General features: G+C 51.2%; 1 protein-coding gene across 1 annotated transcript; it reads left to right on the top strand.

Moving 5' to 3' along the window:
• Positions 1-800: 800 nt before the first annotated feature.
• On the top strand, positions 801-18952 carry DUSP4 (dual specificity phosphatase 4). The gene is made up of 4 exons (XM_035270231.3): positions 801-1637; positions 11918-12063; positions 13652-13871; positions 14743-18952. Exons 1-4 carry the CDS (start codon positions 1205-1207, stop codon positions 15126-15128), a joined length of 1185 nt encoding a protein of 394 aa, XP_035126122.1. The 5' UTR covers positions 801-1204; the 3' UTR covers positions 15129-18952.
• The last annotated feature ends 514 nt before the right edge of the window (positions 18953-19466 follow it).

The following is a 19466-nucleotide window of genomic DNA, read 5'->3' as shown; positions in this document are numbered from 1 at the left end:
CTTCGGGCGGGAGGACTTGCTCTTTCATCTTCTAAGCAGGGGGGTTGCCCACGTTCCTGGGGAAGCTATAAAACTGATTTAATGGCTTTAGATGAAAATCGATCACGCTAATGCATACGCAACGTCTCAGGAATGGCATTTTCAGAAAGGACTGGCCGGGCCGAAAGCGCACAGGGAGTCTGGGGCTAGGAGGTGCAGGACCTGCCGGGTGGGCAGCGGCGCTCCAGTCCCCTCTCCTTGGGTACCGGGGAGAGACTGCGGGGCTGTCACGCGGTGAAGCGCGAAGGTGCAAACGGATGAAAGCTCAAACCCGAGCCCCGGCCTCCTCGGCTGGCTATTTCCCTTGGCGCCGCCAGCCGAGCGGCGGCACAGGTGCGGGTGTCGGGCTGAAGGCGCAGCGGAGGCCGGGCCTGCCAGCGGACAGCGAAAAGGCGCCGCGCGCTCCATTCACAAAGTCCCCGCGCTGCCTGCAGCTCGCGGCGGGTCGGAGGCCGCCTCCCTCTTCCTCTCGGTCTCGGTTTTATGAATGGGCCTGACGGCGAGCACCCGGCGCCCTGTTTACTCCGCTCTTTGTGACGTCGAGTTCCCGTGACCGGGAGCGAGCGGCCGCGCTCCATTCAAGCTCCAGGGAGGAGGCGGGAGGAGGGGCCCGGAGGGAGCTGGGAGTCAGCGCAGGGGGCGGGGAAGGGCGCGGGGCCCGGAATGGAACGGGGCGGGGCCTGGCGGGGTAGTACTGAGCGCCCCCTCCCCCGGGAGCGCGGAGGAGCATTAATAAATCTCTAAGCCGAGGAGGAAACTCTGGCTGGGGCAGTGCGCGGAGCGCCGGGGAAGCGTGGGGAGCCGCAGCGCCGGCGCCGGTGGCGATAGGAGCAGCGCGACCCGCAAAAATACACAAGAGGCGGCGGCCGAAGAGAGTCCGCGGTCCTCTCCCGTAAACACACTCCCCTCCAGCGCCGCCTCCCCCTCCGCGCCGGGCGCTGTCCGGCTGGGCGCCCGAGGCCGCTGTGACTGCTATGTGACCGCGAGGCTGCGGGAGGAAGGGGACGGAGAGAAGAGACTCGCCCTCGGGAGCGCCAGGGGACCACGTTTGCGGCCACTTCAGCAGGCGTCCCCGCGTAGCCCGCGCCCGCTCCTTCCTGCAGACTAGGCGGCCCGGGTGCTCTTCTCTTCCTCGAGCGCCCAGCCGCCTCGGTTCCCGGCGACCATGGTGACGATGGAGGAGCTGCGGGAGATGGACTGCAGTGTGCTCAAAAGGCTGATGAACCGGGACGAGAACGGCGGCGGCGCAGGCGGCAGCGGCAGTCACAGCGCCCTGGGGCTGCCGAGCGGTGGCAAGTGCCTGCTGCTGGACTGCAGACCGTTCCTGGCGCACAGCGCGGGCTACATCCGAGGCTCGGTCAATGTGCGCTGCAACACCATCGTGCGGCGGCGGGCTAAGGGCTCTGTGAGCCTGGAGCAGATCCTGCCCGCCGAAGAGGAGGTGCGCGCTCGCTTGCGCTCCGGCCTCTACTCAGCGGTCATCGTCTACGACGAACGCAGCCCGCGCGCCGAGAGCCTCCGCGAGGACAGCACCGTGTCGCTGGTGGTGCAGGCTCTGCGCCGCAACGCCGAGCGCACCGATATCTGCCTGCTCAAAGGTAAGCGCGGGCTCCGGGCGCGAGCTGGAGGGAGATGGAGGAGGTCGATGGAGGAGGTCTTGGCGGCCTGCGCCTTAGTGGCAAGGAAAGGAGTCCCCTGCGTGATTCGTGGTTGCGGGGATCCCCGCGCGCCCCTTTGTGCTTGTTCGTGTGTACGGGCTTGCAAGGTTTCTATGCAAGTGCGAGCTTCAAGTACTCAGGGACAGTGCGGGCGGGTTCCCCCGGTCACCTGCAATTCCGCACTGTCCTAGCGAAGCCCCGTTTATTGACACTAAAGGTCCTGGCCTCGAGGGTGAAGCGACTCTTCTGCGCCGCCCATCACGAGTCCCGGGAAGTGTTCTCAAGTACCACGGGGCGCTTGGGAACAAGATAGGCCTATCGGTTTGGCATACCGGGACCCTGCACTAAACCCGACCGGGAAAATCCGAGAGGTAGGGAAAAGGGTGAAGGCGGGTGGGCGCCGAGGTACAATCAGCCCTGCCAGTTTCACTGAAAACAAGAGCCTGGCAAATGCAGAAAGGGAGATTGGGTTGCACACACTGTGTAGAGCGATCTGTATCTGCTTTCCCGCTGCCCAACTCCGAGCTCCGCTTGGAAGGTGGCCAATCTCGGTCCGGGGCTAGCTGCAGGCTCTGGGAGCAGGAGGCTGTAGGACGGTATATCTGGGGGACGCCAGGCGGAATCCGTCCTCTAGCTCCTGCAAATCTGGGCAGCCCAGAATGACCACCTTTTGTTCAGTCGGATTTGCGACTATCTGATGGCGGCGCGTGCCGGATTTAAGCGAGCCCTGGCGAAACTTGGCGACCTGGCTGTCTTGTCACATTTGGTAGTCGGATATCCCGAAAAAATCGCGTGCTGTCCGAGTTCCTGAAGGGAATGGGCGCCTGCCTCACCTGCAGGACCAGGTGTGTCCGCGGCTGTCGGGCTGGGGAGCGGGCAGGGCGCGTGGGGTCCGGGCGCCCTCTGCTGCGCTGCGCCCCCGCCTCCCGCCGCCGCATTCCGAGCATTCTTTCGCGCGGGTCGGGTCTGGGATTCCAAGCCCGGGAGGCGGTTCAGACTCCCCCCTCCATCAAAGAGCCGCACCTCCCCCCGCAGGCGCCCCCGCCCCCTCCCTCCTTTCTTTTCCTTTCCTTTCCTTTCCTTTCCTTTCCTTTCCTTTCCTTTCCTTTCCTTTCCTTTCCTTTCCTTTCCTTTCCTTTCTTTCCTTTCCTTTCCTTTCCTTTCTCCTTTCCTTTCCTTTCCTTTCCTTTTTCCTTTTTCCTTTCCGGACCTGTCCACTGGGGAGGAAGGGAGCTGGAGGAGGGCGGAAATCTCTCCCCTCCAAAAAGCACAACAAAACTGCTCAGTGCTGAAGAGTCGGGTTCGCCCCTGCCGAACAGCGGGGGGCTTTGTTCTCGGCAGTTGTTTCCTGCCCATTTGACCTGTCAGCTGCTAGGGAAACGCTGCTGTTGACCTTTGGTTGAACTGCTAAGGCGATTTTGCTGATTTTTCTTTCTTTTTCCGCGAGAGCCGCTCTGCCCCTCCACTTGAGCCCAGTCCTCCTCCCTTCTCCCCAAAGCGCTCCAGGAGAAAGTGCCAGGAAGGGGCATGTCCCGGAAAGCCTGGCCGCTGAGCGGGACCAGGTCCTGCTTAGGCCACCAGGGTGGGCGTCCGCGCCATTGTTTGAGCTGGTCGGCGCTGGTGGCAGAGATGAAGGCAATTCCTCGGGGACCCAAGTCCCTTCGAGTGACCGGGGCTGGCCGGGATGTTCCTCGAACTGCTTTGCCTTCAACTCCCCCCATAGAGAGCGCGGGCACAAACACCTTCCTTCGCTGGCCTCCGAGCCCAGGACCCGCGAGAACACAGCAGGGCTGGGGCCATGCTCCAGCCCCACGTGGAGTCTGGGTTTGTTTTGTTGTGTTTTGCTTTCCTTCCTGGAAGAAATCCGCAGGGGACCGCCCTAGAGCGGCAGCTCCGGGACCTCGGCCCTTGGGCTTCCCGGGGTGCAGCCACTTAGGCCCCACTCCTGGGAAGAGAGGGATTAGTTTTTCAGGTTTATCCCCAGGGCGCGCGGCATCTCCCTGTCCCTCGTGAATCCCGTTGAGTGTCCCCTCTCCAACCTCCTCCATTTCACCCAGCCAGCCCTATGCGAGAGTCTTGGAGATTCTGGGCGAGGCCAGTGACTGGGAAGGACAGGCCTCTTGGTAAAATGACAGCCCCTGTGGGTGGCGAGGTGCCTGGCCTTCGGAAGAGAAGTATTTAAAGGGCTGTTTCCTCCTGGAGCCTGCACTGCCTCTTGTGTTCTGCCCCGATGCGGGCAGGGAGGATCATCTTCTGCATCTCGAAGTGGACATCCTTGCAGAGGGAGGTGTGCAGGCCTGGGCCGCAGATTTAGCTTCAGTCTCTTCTGGAATCGTCCTTCCTCCCCTGCCTCCTGTAGCCAGAAATTCAGCTTCTGCTTCACAAGCTTGCCCTTGGAAGCAGACACCTAAAATTGAGAGGTGGGGGAATCTTCCAGCTTGCTCTGTAGTGGTGGTGAATATCCTTGAGGTTAACTGGGCCCTATTCGGTTTAGCTTAGCTGATCTTGACATATGTGTTAAGCAGAGGCCATCTTTAACCCAGTTCTTCTTCCTCCTCTTTGCCCTCTAATGAAAAGGCATCCCTAGCGAGGGCACAAGGAAAAAGTCAGTATCTGCTCCCACAGCCCGGCAGGAAGGGGCTGGGGAAGGAAATCAAGGTGTCTCCCAGGCCTCCAGATACACCTCCCTTCCTAGCCTGGAAGCCAGTGCAGTGGAGCAAATGTGGTTTCCTGGGAGGGGGCTCCAGGGCAGAGACCTCAAGGGAAATTTTGAGAAGCAAAGGAAGAAAAAGCCCTTTCGATTGTCTCTGGTAAATGCTTGAATCGTTAAGAGTTGGTTTCCTACTGGAGCTGTTCATTTTATTTTCTAGCGAGGGAATTAACGTGTGTTTTATTTCATGTGTGCCTGTGCGTGTCTGTAAAAGTGGGGAGGTCAGGAAGCCAGTGGAAGGACTGCTGGTTGGTGTCTGCCATTCTTGGAGGGGTTAGAGGAAGCAGTAAAAACAAGAGAATATTTTCAGAAGTGGTAGTAGCCTTCCCAGCCAAAGCTATCTAACTCTCCTAATTAATTGCATTTTAAAATTCAGTTTTTCTATGTCTGCCACGTTGAAGGTTTCCTTCTACCACGCTGAATTGGCTACTCCACGCAGGTGAGGGAGGTAAACTTCGCTGAGTATCAGGAAAGTACTGCCTAGCCTTTACGTTTCCTAAGACTACCCGAGTTTTGCTAAAAGCAATAACGAAAATCCCAGTGTTTTTTGTCTTTGTTAGTAAAGGATTTCCAGTGGGGTAGTTTTTTTTTTTTTTTTTTTTAAGCTCATTTAATTTAAATCCTGTAAGGTATTTTTAAGGTCAGTTTGGAAATTTTAGTTTTTTGGGTGTTATCACAATACGCTTTTTGAAATCCCTTTCTCTCTCATTTGCAAATCCTTGGATTAGAGTTTGAGACTCCCCTGGTCATTAGAGAAAGACAAAAAGAGCTTTTTCTTACCCTATTCTTTGCCTTTAATATCCCCAAATAACAAAATAATCTGTTATGCAAAAAGATTTCAGGCATAAAAACATTACCCTCCTTTCCACTTACCTAAAATTTCCCTCAGCCTTAGATAGTCCTTATTGAAAAGCTGTGCTGGAGCTGTTGGAGAAATGGGGAAGATCCTCTAGATGTTGGAGAAATGGGGAAGATCCTCTAGATATTACAGTTTCTCCTGCTCACCCTGTAGTACTTTATAGCATCCACTAGCGCAGGGTCTGACCCTACAGCCTCCGATAGATATTACCCTTTCTATAGAAAACAGTCACTAAGGTCAATGATGAATGCCGGGGGGGGGGGGGGGGGGGAGGAGAGGCACCATTAACAGCTCTGGCAACTCTGGTGACTGTTTGTTTTTTTTTCTCACTAGCCCCAGCATTGCCGTTTTTGTCTTCAGTTCTCCAGGAGGGCAATGGCATCAAGCAGCACAGCTCTGGGGAATGTCAATATTGCATTACCTTTTCTACCTAAAGGGAAAATGACTAGCTTTTCTGCTTATAAATAGAATACCCTTTTGCTTGCAAATACGGTAGCTTTTCTGCTTGCAAATGTTATACAATATCCATGACAGCCAAGGATTGGGAGTGTAAGTGCTAGGCCTTACAGGTAGTTTTTAACCCCCTTGTAATTTGTTAAATAATTACAATGAAGTAAACTCACTACTTTAGGCATCCTTTACATTGGATGTCTCCAACTAACAGAAGTAACTAAAGACAGATGTAGGTGTAAATTGAGAGCAAAACTTGACCCTTAAGATTATCACAACTTCCTTGGGCTTATTATCCTGGGTGCTTCTAGGAGAGGTGGACTGCACCCACAAAAATGGGCTGCTCAGAAAAACGAGGGAGAGAGGAAGGATGGTCACTATATGGAGCCAAGAAATTCCTTTTAAAAAAATCAGAGCATCTGAAACCTGATAGCGGATTTCCTTACCGGGAGGCAGTTCACGGCAAACAAAGAGGAAGCAGGACTGGAAGAAAAGTTCACTCCGATGGAAGTCAGTTTTCTGAACATAGCAGATCGCCCAGGAAGACTGGGAGAGACTGCAAACCAGTTCGAGTCCTCAGCATGGTATTAGGTGTCAACTAGCAGGAAGGTCTAGGTGTTTCTGTGTTCAGAGCCCCAAGGTGAGAAGTTCACTTACTTAGATTTTAAATACATGTTAGCATTTACATAGGGGCTTACTAAGTCAGCACTCACATAGAGTTCCCAAAGGCTTTCTTGCAGGAGCATGACTTTCTGGCAAGAGCAAGGCCATGAGCCCTGCCTAGTATCAGGTGCTATTCTGAGTGCTGGGGGCATAATGGGAAAAAAGTGGCAGCCACGTTAAGATCCATGACCAAGACCGGGCATGATGGCTCATGCCTGCAATCCTAGAATGGCATCTTGTGACAACCAGCCACAGACCCCCAAAAGCTGGCGACTGCTGTCAGGTACAAGCACCTTCCAGTGCTCCTGCCCCTTGAGCAAATTTACTTCTTCACCTTGATCCTTCTTATTTGTTCTTTAAAACTCCACTAGAGGGAATTGACTTTTCTGTAATCAGTTTTCTGCTGCAGAGAGACGGAGGCATGCAGATCACAACACGGTGAAACTCGGTCTCTACAAAAAATACAAAAATTAGCCAGGCGAGGTGGCATGTGCCTGTAGTCTCAGCTACTCAGGAGGCTGAAGCAAGGAGATTGCTTGAGTCCAGGGAAGTCAAGGCTACAGTGAGCCATGACTGCGACACTGGACTGCAGCCTGGGAAATAGAGTGAGAGACCCTGTCTGTGTGTGTTGGGGGGAGGGAGGTGGGGAAAATCCAGGATCATGGTCACCACCAAAGGACAGTTTACCCTGTCACAGATGCCATTAACAGTCCTATTATGGTGATTTTTCTCAGCACTACATCAATCTGCCCTTTGTAAAGTACTTTTACATACATTATCTCCTGCTCCTGCAAGGTGTGAGTGCCGTGGAGAGCTGCTCATGAGGCTCCTCATTTCCACTAAACTTTGACAATTGCCTCTCTGTATGAGGGTGTGAGAAGAAGGCACTGCGGAGTTGAACTGTAGATGGAGTTATTCCTCAAGTAGGTTGAATGAAAATCTTTTTCCTTTTTTTTCCTTCCAGACTTTCAAATTGTAAAATAAAGGTGATAAAATGAGAGATCTAACAATAGAAAATATAGGCTGGGTGCGGTGGCTCACGCCTGTAATCCCAGCACTTTGGAAGGCCGAGGCAGGCCAATCATGAAGTCAGGAGTTCAAAATCAGCCTGACCACCATGGTGAAACCCGTCTCTACTAAAACTACAGAAAAAAAAAAATTAGCTGGGTGTGGTGGCGTGCACCTGTAATCCCAGCTACTCAGAAGGCTGAAGCAGGAGAAACACTTGAACCTGGGAAGTGGAGGTTGCACTGAGCTGAGATCACACCACTGCACTCCAGCCTGGGAAACAGAGCGTGAGAGTCCATATCAAAAAAAAAAAAAAAAAAGAATGGAAAATGTATTCTTAAATAAGGACATGGGAAAAACAGGTTGAAATGAGTAAGAAACCTGTTATGGAATTATATTTAGTAGAACACAGCATGTTCAATACATTCATTACATACATTCAGAGGGCATAGGAAAAACAGTCCAAATTAATTCATTTGGAATGGCACATTTAATAATAAAATTATTCAGAAGATAAAAATGCAGATTTTAGGCCCCTGCTGCTTCAGAGCTGGCAACACTGACCCACAAATAAGTAGATCCTGGATATTTAGAATCACAGGATACTGGAACTTTTAGATCATTATAATTCGAAATTCTTACATTTTGAAAATTGAGAGTGGGAAAAACCAACATTAAGAAGGGAACATACTTGTCCAAATTCCACAATGAGAGTTGGGCCTACACCTGGATCTTCTCCACTTCTGCACCCGAGCTAGGGCATGCGATGGAGCCCAGCCCCTTTGTTGACAATGAGAATAAGCTTTTCCTTTCACGATTTTTTGGGATGAAACTTGGTGACCTAAATCTAGCTCTTGAAAGAGCTGTGACTACGGTATTTGCATGGATTTGGGATGGGTAGCAGGGACTGAGTGGAAGTAGCCTTAGAACAATCCTTTTTTACCCCGCCCACAGTAAGAAACACATTTCAATTTATATAGTGACCCGGAGAGGGATACATGCACACCTGAAAAAAAAAGTTCCATGAAATGAAATCCTCTTTAAGTGCAATGCGTCCTCCTAATTTATTCTATTGTATTCCATGAAAAAAAAAATGGGTCGCGACTCCATGATCACCTGGATTAGAAGCAGGGTTTGGCGAAATATCAGCAGTGCCCTATTTGGATCTGTTTTGTTTTTGCATGAAAAGTCTGTCTTCACTTGATGAAATCTGCAGGCAGTGCCCCCTAGAGAAGGGCCCCCGGGGAAGGGTGGAAGGCAGAGGTGGCATAGATTGACATCCGGAGATGACTTACTGGGGCTACTGGGGCATGGCCCTGTGAGGGGTGGATGTGAGCAGCTTCTTCCGTGGATGGAGAAATGCGAACTTGGAGGCATCCTCCCGCTTCACCTTCACTGCATCCTCCAGACTCCACCAGCTCAGAGCAGATCATTTTCACCCATGGGTGCTGTCCTGAGTGCAGCCCGGGGCCCACCAGAAGGAACTCCCTTTAGTGTGTCATCTTTTGACAACCAGACACAGACCCCCAAATGCTGGCAACCACTGTCAGGGATGAGAACCTTCCAGTGCTCCTGCCCCTTGAGTGAATTTGCTTCTTCACCTTGTTTCTTTTTGCTTTCGCTTTAAAACTTCCACAGAGGTAACTGACTTTTCCGTAATTGTTTTTCTGCTGCCTTTTAATGGTGCCTTTTTCAGACAGTTGTGATCAGCCTGGGGGAGATGACCAATGGCACACCTCGGCCAAGATCCAGCCTGTTCCCCATCTAATGGGTCACTGGGGCCCTCCCTGCCTCCCACACCATTCTGTGGCCAGTGACTGGCTCCAGGTCCCTGGCAAGGATTCTGCTGAGTGGCAGCGATGGCTGTGCCCGGGAGGGTAGGTGGAGTCCTTCCTCTGTCTTCTCCACAAAATCTGGAGGTCTGGAGGTCTCCAGAAACCATGAGATGGGTTTCTGGGAGAGCAGGCTGTCAAATGCCTAGTCCCTTATACTTACCAGCATTACCCTGTCCCCTGGTTCCTCTTTGGCCTTTGAGGATCTCTGCTGAGGCCACCCAAGGGCACCCCTCCTTGTAGGCACCAAGAAGGGAAAACTTCATGATCTGTCTCCCTGATGCCAGGCACAGAGCCTGGCTGTTGGAACCAATCCTCAAAGGCTCCTGTGCAGGAGACTTTCATCACCTCTTACAGACGAGGAGGAGGCTTGGAGAGATTCAGGGAGCGCAGCAGGCTAATAAATGATCGGGGTGAGGTGCAACCTGATGGCAGAGCCTGTGCCCTTTCCAGAACTTCACTCCAGTGCCCCCTCCCATATCCTCATCCATGGGGACATCATCCTTTCAGCTGCTCTGGGCTCTTCCCGATTCTCCAGCAACCAGCGCCGCTCTGTTCTGTGACCTTGGGGCCTGCCCTGGCACTCCCGGGCCGCCCAACCATTCACAGGTGCAGGTAATAGTTTGTCTGTCTAGGTGGTGAGTTTTTGCCGGACACCACTTGGGTCTAACATGTCATTTTAACATGTGTTTTGACAGCTCAAATTATGTAACAGACACAGAAGGATCATTTAGTTAGGATTTTTGCAAATCCTAGAGAAGTACATAGAGTAACAAGCAATCGCTTGGGATACAGGTGTCCAACCACTGTTGGTACATGGTTTCCCTTCCACTTCCTCCAAACGGGAGCATTGACCGAAGTTTCCCATCACAGAGGCCCCTGAGGGACTTCAGCTGCAGACAGACATTTGCTTCCTCTTCCCCCATTCTCTAATCACTGCATGTGGTGCAGCAGTGCCAGCAGCCAGACAAGGAAAGGGGTTCCTAATGAGAGGGAGGGGGTGTTTCTGTGATGAGGTGGCTGCCAAGGCCACCAGCATGACCAAGGCTGATGGTACCAGCCCCGCCAGCAGGTTTTCCATCCAGGGAGGCTGGTCACTGTGACTCAGCAGGAACAAGGGCCTGTGACCAGAGAGAGATCCATTTATATCCTGAGGGAGGGAGAGGTGGGGAATAGAGGAGCCTCCTCCAGTCAGAGAGGAAAAGTTGTATGCCCTGTTTCTATAAGCCTTATAAAGTGGTCGAGAACCGTTTCCTTCTTCTCAGTAGGAAGCCGTCTTTAGGGTTGGGATTTGGGGCAAGTGACTAAGCGTCACATGTCTCTACATGTTGGAAAATTTCTGTGAATGGCCCTAGGGCACAGTGGTCCTATGTCACTGTCATGAAGACTGCAAAGGCAGTGACATCCGGGACCTCAGCCAACTTGTCATTGGAGTCAGTTGAATGGGTCTCTAACACACAGGCCCTGCTGAATCAATCTAATAAATTTCTGGCCCTACAAAAACTGCAAAATCAAAATAAAAGCAGGGCCACACATGTATAGTACCATAGATTGGAAGTTGGCCACAAAGGGAATCCCAGAGTTCACAAGAAAACCAGAGATGATAGGGCTTGAGTGGTTGTCCTTTTGGAGGGCTTCCCTGTGGCCCTTCCCTGTATCCCACCCACCTCCACCCTTCCTGGATAGCAGCACCCCTTCTATTCCAGTCCAGCTGGCCATTTATTTTCTTCTTCTTCTTTTTTTTTTTTTTTTTTGAGATGGAGTCTCACTCTATGATCTTGGCTCACTGCAAACTGTGCCCCCGGGATTCAAGCGATTCTCCTGCTTCAGCCTCCCACGTAGCTAGGATTACAGGTGCCCACCACCATGCCCAGCTAACTTTTGTATTTTTAGTAGAGACAGGGTTTCACCATCTTGACCAGGCTGGTCTTGAACTCCTGACCTCGTGATCCACCTGCCTCGGCCTCCCAAAGCGCTAGGATTACAGGCGAGAGCCACGGCGCCTGTCTTCTTTTTTTTATTGAAAATATCTCCCTTCTCTGGAAGATGATCCATAGATAACCATTCCAGGGCTTACCCACTCTCAGGTGGGGAAATCTTCCCTTGCCCAAACCCGCATGTAACATGAGAGATTTCTTTAGATTTGAGCCCGTTTCCTCTTGTTCTGGCCTCTTGGTGATGGAACAGCTGTTCTTGAGACCGTGCAATGGGCATCTGCTGCTCCATTGATGACATCCAGAAGAGCTTGTGGCAAGTTCATTTCTTTTCCTTCTTTCTCACATTGGAGGACCTCCCCTGAGGAAGGGCTGGAATCGGGGGTGACAGGTGTCAGGTAGTGTCCTTGGAAGCCCAGCATGACCTTCCCTTCTTCTCTATTTTGTCATTGTCCTGCGGAGCTACTCTGCAGAGTCTTTTCTGCACATTCCCTGCACATCTTCCTTTGTGTGTCTAACTCTCTAACCCAGGTCTTGTCCAAACACTTCTTCTTCCAGCCTTGCTGCAGTACTGGCAAGCGTGTCCTCTGCATCTCTGGAAACCTCGCCATGGCCATTCGCTAGGTCCACAGCGCCACCCAGTGGCGAATGCAGAGCACGCCTGCTCCACCTTCCCAGCAGCTAGCCTGAATCTGAGTCAAGCTCTTTCTGACTTCCTGCTGGCTTAGTGACCCCATTAACCTGAGATTCTTTCTCCTTTACAGGTGGCTATGAGAGGTTTTCCTCCGAGTACCCAGAATTCTGTTCTAAAACGAAGGCCCTGGCAGCCATCCCACCCCCGTTTCCCCCCAGTGCCACAGAGCCCTTGGACCTGGGCTGCAGCTCCTGCGGGACCCCGCTACACGACCAGGTAGACTTGGGGTGCAGTGCTCGGGAGTGGGGGTCAGGGGCAGTGTAGGGGCCAAGCAGTGCCTTCTTTTCAGAGTTCTGAGGGTGTTTTTTGTCTTTGCTTTTGAGACAGTCTTGCTCCGTCACCCAGGAGTGCAGCGGTGTGATTATAGCTCACTGCAACCTCGAACTCCTGAGCTCAAGGGATCCTCCCTGGTAGCTGGGACTACAGGTGCGTGCTACCACGCCCAGCTAATTTAAGAAGTTTTTTGGTAGAGATGAAGGGGTCTTGCTGTGTTGCCCAGGCTGGTCTTGAACTCCTGGCCTCAAGTGATCCTCCTGCTTTGGCCTCCCAAAGTGCTGGGATCACAGCCTTGAGCCAATGGCTCTGGTTCTGAGTTTTTTTTTTTTTAAAAGTTTTTGAATGTTATGCCTCAATTTGGGGAGAATTCGGTGAACCCTGAGCATTGGGGATGTAAGGTAGGGCCGTTTAGTCCTTGGTAATCTTCCCCTTCCCTCTCTAAATATCCTCCCCTTAAGAAAAAAATTTAAAGACATGACTCCCTGATCTGGCCTCTAGCATGGTGTGCAGACAAGTGAGGAGGCCACCTGAAGCCCTGGGGACCTGCTCTCTGGGAAGCTGAGGTCATCCTTCTTTGAAGTAGCGGGTCAAGGACTGCATCTTGGTCTCCGACAGGCAGGCTGCCCCATGTATCAGCCAAATGGACATAGATGGTCACCCACCCTCCCTCTGAGAAAATCTGCATGAGCCACTATGTTTCTTACAAAGAACCCTCCAGCCCTTTCAGTTAGATGTACTCTGCTGCCCACATCTCATGTGCTGAATTTAAGCCAGCGTTGCCTCATTTACCAAGATCCCTTCTCTTATTTGTGTGGCCAAGAGGGCATTGACTTATTTATTTGTTTATTTTTGGAGACAGAGTCTCACTCTGTTACCCAGGCTTGAGTCCAGTGGTGCAATCATAGCTCACTGTGGCTTCAAACTCCTGGGTTCAGATGATCCTCCCATCTCAGCCTCCTGGGTGGCTGGGATTACAGGTGTGTACCACCATAACAGATTAATTTTTCATAGAGACAAGGTCTCACTATGTTGCCCACGATGGTCTTGAACCCCTGGCTCACATGATCCTCCCATCTCAGCCTCCTAAAGTGCTGGGATTACAGGTGTGAGCCACTGCACACCTGTTTTTGATACGTCCAGTGAATACATAACCATAAACCACACAGCAAATGGCTTGATGATTAGCACGTATCAACTCAGTGTCACAGATGGTGCCATAAGACTCACATTGTTGTACCACTTCTTTTGCCATGGGGGAGGTGGGCTGCAGGAGGGTCCCACAAGACTTGACCTGCTCTGGCCTCTCTGCCCACAAGTAGAGGGCAAAGGCTGGAGAAGTCCCCCTAAGCCTATCGCCCCTCCAAGAACTCCAGGAGGCTACATTGGGTGCCTGGGAGGGCCAGACCCAGCAGGCATCCTCCCTGGGGCCTGGAAAGGAAAGCTCTCTGCAGACAAGTGTCCACTCCCTGTGCCAAGCACCTTACCCTCATGTTGTTGGGGGGGGGTCTTTGTTTCCCTTTCTCTGCAGGGAGGTCCTGTGGAGATCCTTCCCTTCCTCTACCTCGGCAGTGCCTACCATGCAGCCCGGAGAGACATGTTGGACGCCCTGGGCATCACGGCCCTGCTGAATGTCTCCTCCGACTGCCCAAACCACTTTGAAGGACACTATCAGTACAAGTGCATCCCGGTGGAAGACAACCACAAGGCAGACATCAGCTCCTGGTTCATGGAAGCCATAGAGTACATCGGTAGGCTGGCCCTGCGCTTGGGATCCTGGGTCCCAGGGCCAGTGGGAAGGATGAGAAGGAACCCCTGTAAGCCCAGTTTGAAAGTGGACGTGGGAGGCACTGAATCCGAGTCCTCATTCCCCCCATTCCTCATTGGGAAGGCTTGCACATTGGATGTTGGGTTGGGAGGGAGGAGGGAAGAGGGACCTACACCCAGGCTTAGCTTGCAGAGTCAGTCACCTTCCCCTTGCATGGCTCTGGTGCCCAGACGGTGACATTTTTTGAATGGGAAGGAAGATGCAGGGAGCATTAAGTCACAGTTTTTATTTTATTTATATTTATTGATTGATTTTTGAGACAGAGTCTTACTTTGTCCCCCAGGCTGGAGTGCAATGGCGCCATCCCAGCTCACTGCAACCTCCGCCTCCCAGGTTCAAGCTATTCTCTGGCCTCAGCCTCCAGAATAGCTGGGACTACAAGTGCGCCACCATGCCCGGCTAATTCTTGTATTTTTTGTAGAGACGGTTTTATCATATTGCCCAGGCTGGTCTTGAACTCCTGAGCTCAAGTGATCTGCCCGATTCAGCCTCCCAAAGTGCTGGGGTTACAGGCATGAGCCACCACCCCGGGCTCCACTGTTTTGTTTCTGCAAATGGAAATCCTTGACAGGAAAATGGGATTTAACTAACTCCAGCATAATGATTGGGAAAATAGACCTCAGAACAGGGGGCATTCTAGAGACCCTCCCACATGGGTTTTCTTCCTCCCCAGTCCTTGGTGTAGGATGTCTATTTCTTCCTCCAGAGCTCCCCACCCCCAGGTGCTGGCCGGTGCTCCTAATCGGGGCGGGGTCTGCAGAAACCTGCACTCACCTATGGCATCCTGTCCCCAGATGCAGTGAAGGACTGCCGCGGGCGTGTGCTGGTGCACTGCCAGGCCGGCATCTCGCGCTCGGCCACCATCTGCCTCGCCTACCTGATGATGAAGAAGCGGGTGAGGCTGGAGGAGGCCTTCGAGTTCGTCAAGCAGCGCCGCAGCATCATCTCGCCCAACTTCAGCTTCATGGGGCAGCTGCTGCAGTTCGAGTCCCAGGTGCTGGCCACATCCTGTGCGGCGGAGGCAGCCAGCCCCTCGGGACCCCTGCGGGAGCGAGGCAAGACCCCCGCCACGCCCACCTCCCAGTTCGTCTTCAGCTTTCCGGTCTCGGTGGGCGTGCACTCGGCCCCCAGCAGCCTGCCCTACCTGCACAGCCCCATCACCACCTCCCCTAGCTGTTAGAGCCACCCTGGGGGCCCCAGAACCAGAGCTGGCTCCCAGCAGGGGTGGGACGGGCCGCGTTCGGGCAGAAAGTCGGGACTGAGCAGCTGGGAGCAGGCGACTGAGCTCCTTCCCCATCATTTCTCCTTGGCCCACCACGAGGCCAGCCAGAATGGCAATAAGGACTCCGAATACACATTAAAAGCAAACAGAACACTCCAACTTAGAGCAATAACGGCTGCTGCAGCAGCCAGGGAAGACCTTGGTTCGGTTTATGTGTCAGTTTTACTTTTCCGATAGAAATTTCTTACCTCATTTTTTTAAGCAGTAAGGCTTGAAGTGATGAAACCCACAAATCCTGGCAAACGTGCCCAACCAGTTTTACTAAAGGGGGAGGAAGGGAGGGCAAAGGGATGAGAAGACAAGTTTCCCAGAAGTGCCTGGTTCTGTGTGCTTGTCCCTTTGTTGTCGTCGTTGTAGTTACAGGAATTATTTTTTTTAGAAGAAATCTTCGAGGATGTGGTTTTCATTTCTCAGTCACCAACAGGTGAATAATGATGCTTAATAATAAAGTATTTATTAAGACTTTCTTCAGAATATGTAAGTACAAGAAGTCTAGTGACAGTGGAATTAGAATATATTTATATTGATGTCAGACAGCTGAGCACATAGCATGCAGATGTCAGAGCAGTTAGGAAGCCAATGGTGTGTTGTGGGTGTGGGCGAGGTAGCACGATCAGCACCTTGTGTTTGTTGCCATTGAGAAGCAGGCAGGGTCGGGGGGAAGAGGAAGAAAGGAAAGGATTCAATTTGAATTGCCTTTTTGTAAAAAAGAGACAGGATCTCAATATGTTGCCCAGGCTGGACTCAAACTCTTGGGCTTGAGAGATCCTCCCACCTGAGCCTCCCGAGTAGCTGGGGCTGCAGGCCTGTGTCACCATGACCAACGTGAATTGCTTTTGAAGCTGGTTCCTGGGCATGTAGGCCACCGAAGCAATTTTAGACCACAATAAGACAACCTTTTTTCTCTCCAGTGATCACTTTGGTGGTGGGAGCATTTTTTGCCTAAATCTGCCTAAGACTTGTCTATCATCTGTGATCGATGCCATATCACAACAAAGGTGCTCCTTGAAAATCGGGTGCGGTTCAAATTTTCCTACAGCAAATCATTCGGCAAGGCCAGCCATTGGGGAATCCAGACAACTAGAGATAATCCTGAAATGAATCCTTTTGTAAGTGGAAGCACCATCTTTTCTTTTTTGTGTAAATTGGAGGTTTTAATTTTAGGGGATTACCTGAAGTGAAATACACCAACACATTCTTGTGTTCTTTAAATTCCTGGTTAGGTGAATACTTTTGAATAAAATGACGAAGACACCACCCCAGGGTCACCTAAAATATTCACCTAAAAGATTTTGAATAAAAAGGGGAATGCATACCACATTTCAGATCTCCTTGAAGTGTGGAAAGACAAGAGAGCATCAGTGAACTGATTGTGGATTGCTTATATCAGATTCCATTGGTATGAATTTCCCAGACTGGAAACCAAAGGGCCAGGGTGGGGTCGGGGCTGATGGCTGGTGAGGGGGCTGGCCACTGGCTCTCGTGATGTGCATCATGGGCACGCGGGTGCCATTTTGAATCCTTACTTGGGCCTTTCTAAATAAGGACTGGCTTTGGAGGGAGAAACATTTTCTGTGGGGAGGGTTTGGGGAGGAGGGATGAGGGAACAAACTACATGCTATTTTGTTTGTAGTATTGTGCAACAATCTTGTTATGGAGTGCCAGATTAGAGGTTATTGCAAACTTGTCTAGAAGTGAGAGCATGGTTTTTTTTTTTTTTTTTTTCCCTTTGAGAGTCTACATCTAATGAACATTTTTGCTCACCCATAAATACCATCAAGCCTCAATGTCACCATCATGTTGGGATGCTCTTATCTGGCATCCCAGACAGGACCAGGATGGTTACTTTTCCTTCCATGAACCTGTGATGGCATCATTCATCCTGACTTTACTAAGCTCTGCCTGTGGATGAGGCCAGAGCTCCCATTGGCTATTTTAAGAAGAGCCAGAGGCTCCCTGCTTCCTCTGGGAATAACAGCTGAAGTGTGGAGGGGTTGGGTTTCCGGACAATGGAACCATTTAGAGAACACAGTTGGACACTCCCACCTTTTCCTTGATTCCTGGAAGTCCAGTGGTTCTGCAGCTAAAAACGCCCTGGGTCCCAGCAGCAGAGAGACAGGACAGAGGCAAGAAGGGAAGGTAACCTGCAGAGCAGATTCAGTTTTTACAGAACGAGTGCACATTTGCCACAACTGTCCTGCTTTCCCAGACTGCATTCCCACCACGACGGGGGACAGTCGGAACTCAGGACTAGCTCCAGCGACATCTTTCTTCCCTAGTCTTCTATCACAGTGTCAAAACAGCTATTTATAAAGCCATTTTCTTTGAGCTTGGTAACAGCACGAGTCTCAAAACTTTTAGAAATAAAATAGGACACTGGCTTGATTGGAAAGGAGGACTTTTTTAAAATTGTTTTTTTGTCAGAAGTCTTTTGGATGACTTAAAATTGCTCTGATGAAGACACCACCCCAGGGTCAGTCCAAAAGGTCAGTGACTTTCAATAGGCATCCATCCCTCCCGTGAAGGGAGTCTACTGATGGGAAATTTCTGTAATGACAGGAAAGCATTGCCCCTCATTGATTGTCAACTTTGCTATCAGCCATGAAAGACAGAATGCTCATTGGGTATTCTGTAGAGAGTGAGGAATGCTGCCCATTCCCTCCCAGAATGTCCGACCCAGGGTTGTGTGTGGAGGAGCCTCGGGGGAAATGGACCCAGCTTTCCCACAGAGCAGTATTCGACTGAAGCGGAGGTGAGCAGGTGACTGGTAGGTCCCAGCTCCCGTCATTCCCTCCTGAGGCCATTTTGCTCAGTTGCTCATTCCAGCTGGATTCCAGAGAGTTTTCTAATTTGGGAAGCCATAGAAAAGTTTTTAAATCTTGGGAAGATGCAGAGAGGGAGGTAGGATGGTTGATTTCACCATGACAGGAGGAGGCAGGATATTGAGAACTGGCCACCAACCAAACCCCTGGTAGTAAAGCTGTGGTTCCATGTTGGAATTACCTGGGGAACTTTTACAGTTCTGATACTCAGGCTTTCCTAGGTCAGTTCAGCCAGTTCTAGTGGTGGGGTTGAGGGGAACTCAGGCATCAGTGTTTCGAAGCTCCCGGGTACTTTGTGCAGCCAAGCTTGGGAAACTGCCATGCTTTCTGGATGTCAAGGTGCTGTTGGAGGCTGCGTGTGACAGCACAAACAGCCAGACTGTCCTGTGGAAACCACAGCCACGGGTTTGCCACCGGCTCCGCATGGTCTCACCACCAGTCGCAGCCCGGCTGAGGGACAAGATGGTTTCTCTCGGGAGCTCCTGAATGGAGCACCCTTCCAGGCTTTTCGAAAGCCAAATAATCTGTGGAGCCTTGTTAAGGGACTCAATACAGTGCCTGGATGTTGATATTTTTTCTTGAGACTGTCTTGGCCATCAATAAAGATGGAGGATGTTTCCACTTTGAACCCCGCTTCCCCACCAATACCCTCTCTCCCTTAGAGTTTACGAGTCATTCAAGGAAGAGACTTCTTAAAGACAGCAATGCAATTCTTGTAACTTGTGTAAATAGCCCCAACTTTCAGAGTGATGTCATTTCTACATTTGATATGCCTGTATTTCTGTAGGATGTATATAGTGCAGGGGATTTTTGTTTGGTTTCGTTTTTTAGAAGTCAATATGTCTGGTTTTATTTATTGCTTGAAAAGATCATTTAAAAAAATAAATACATTTTCAACCACTTCTGGCTTGGTTTTTAACCTTTCCTGGAAAACGGTTCTGCTGTTTTGACTTGGAAGGGGAGGAAAGAACCACTGGGTCAGTTAATAACCTTGCCCACTTAATAGCACAGTGGAGACAGAGCCCTTTTCTATTCTTTTTCCTTCGTTCCTTCCTTTTGTTTTTCTTCCTTCTTCTTTCTCTTTCTCTCTTTTCTTCACTCCCTCCCTCGTTTCCTTCCCTTTCTTCCTCTCTCTCTCTTTTCTTCTTTGCTTCGACAAGGTCTGGCTCTGTCCCCCAGGCTGGAATGCAGTGGCACAATCATAGCTCATTCCAACCCTGAATTCCTGGACTCAGGTGATCCTCTTGCCTTAGCCTGCCAAGTAGCTGGGATTATGGGTGCACACCATCACACCAGGCTAATTTTTGTTTTTGAAACAGGATCTCACTCTGTCACCTAGACTGCAGTCAGTTGTGCAATCTCAGCTCACCACAATACCCACCCAGGCTCAAGCAATTCTGCCTCAGCCTCCCGA

The sequence above is a fragment of the Callithrix jacchus genome, chromosome 13, assembly GCF_049354715.1.
Source record: "Callithrix jacchus isolate 240 chromosome 13, calJac240_pri, whole genome shotgun sequence".
Taxonomy (NCBI): domain Eukaryota; kingdom Metazoa; phylum Chordata; class Mammalia; order Primates; family Cebidae; genus Callithrix; species Callithrix jacchus.
This window is presented reverse-complemented; position numbering and strand designations above follow the sequence as displayed.

Bases quoted from the DNA above. Each gene is read 5' to 3' on its own strand.
- DUSP4 (XM_035270231.3), top strand. From the start codon at position 1,205: ATGGTGACGATGGAGGAGCTGCGGGAGATGGACTGCAGTGTGCTCAAA. The intron at 1,638-11,917 runs GTAAGCGCGGGC...TCTCCTTTACAG, and splicing joins CGATATCTGCCTGCTCAAAG to GTGGCTATGAGAGGTTTTCC. The intron at 13,872-14,742 runs GTAGGCTGGCCC...TCCTGTCCCCAG, and splicing joins GGAAGCCATAGAGTACATCG to ATGCAGTGAAGGACTGCCGC.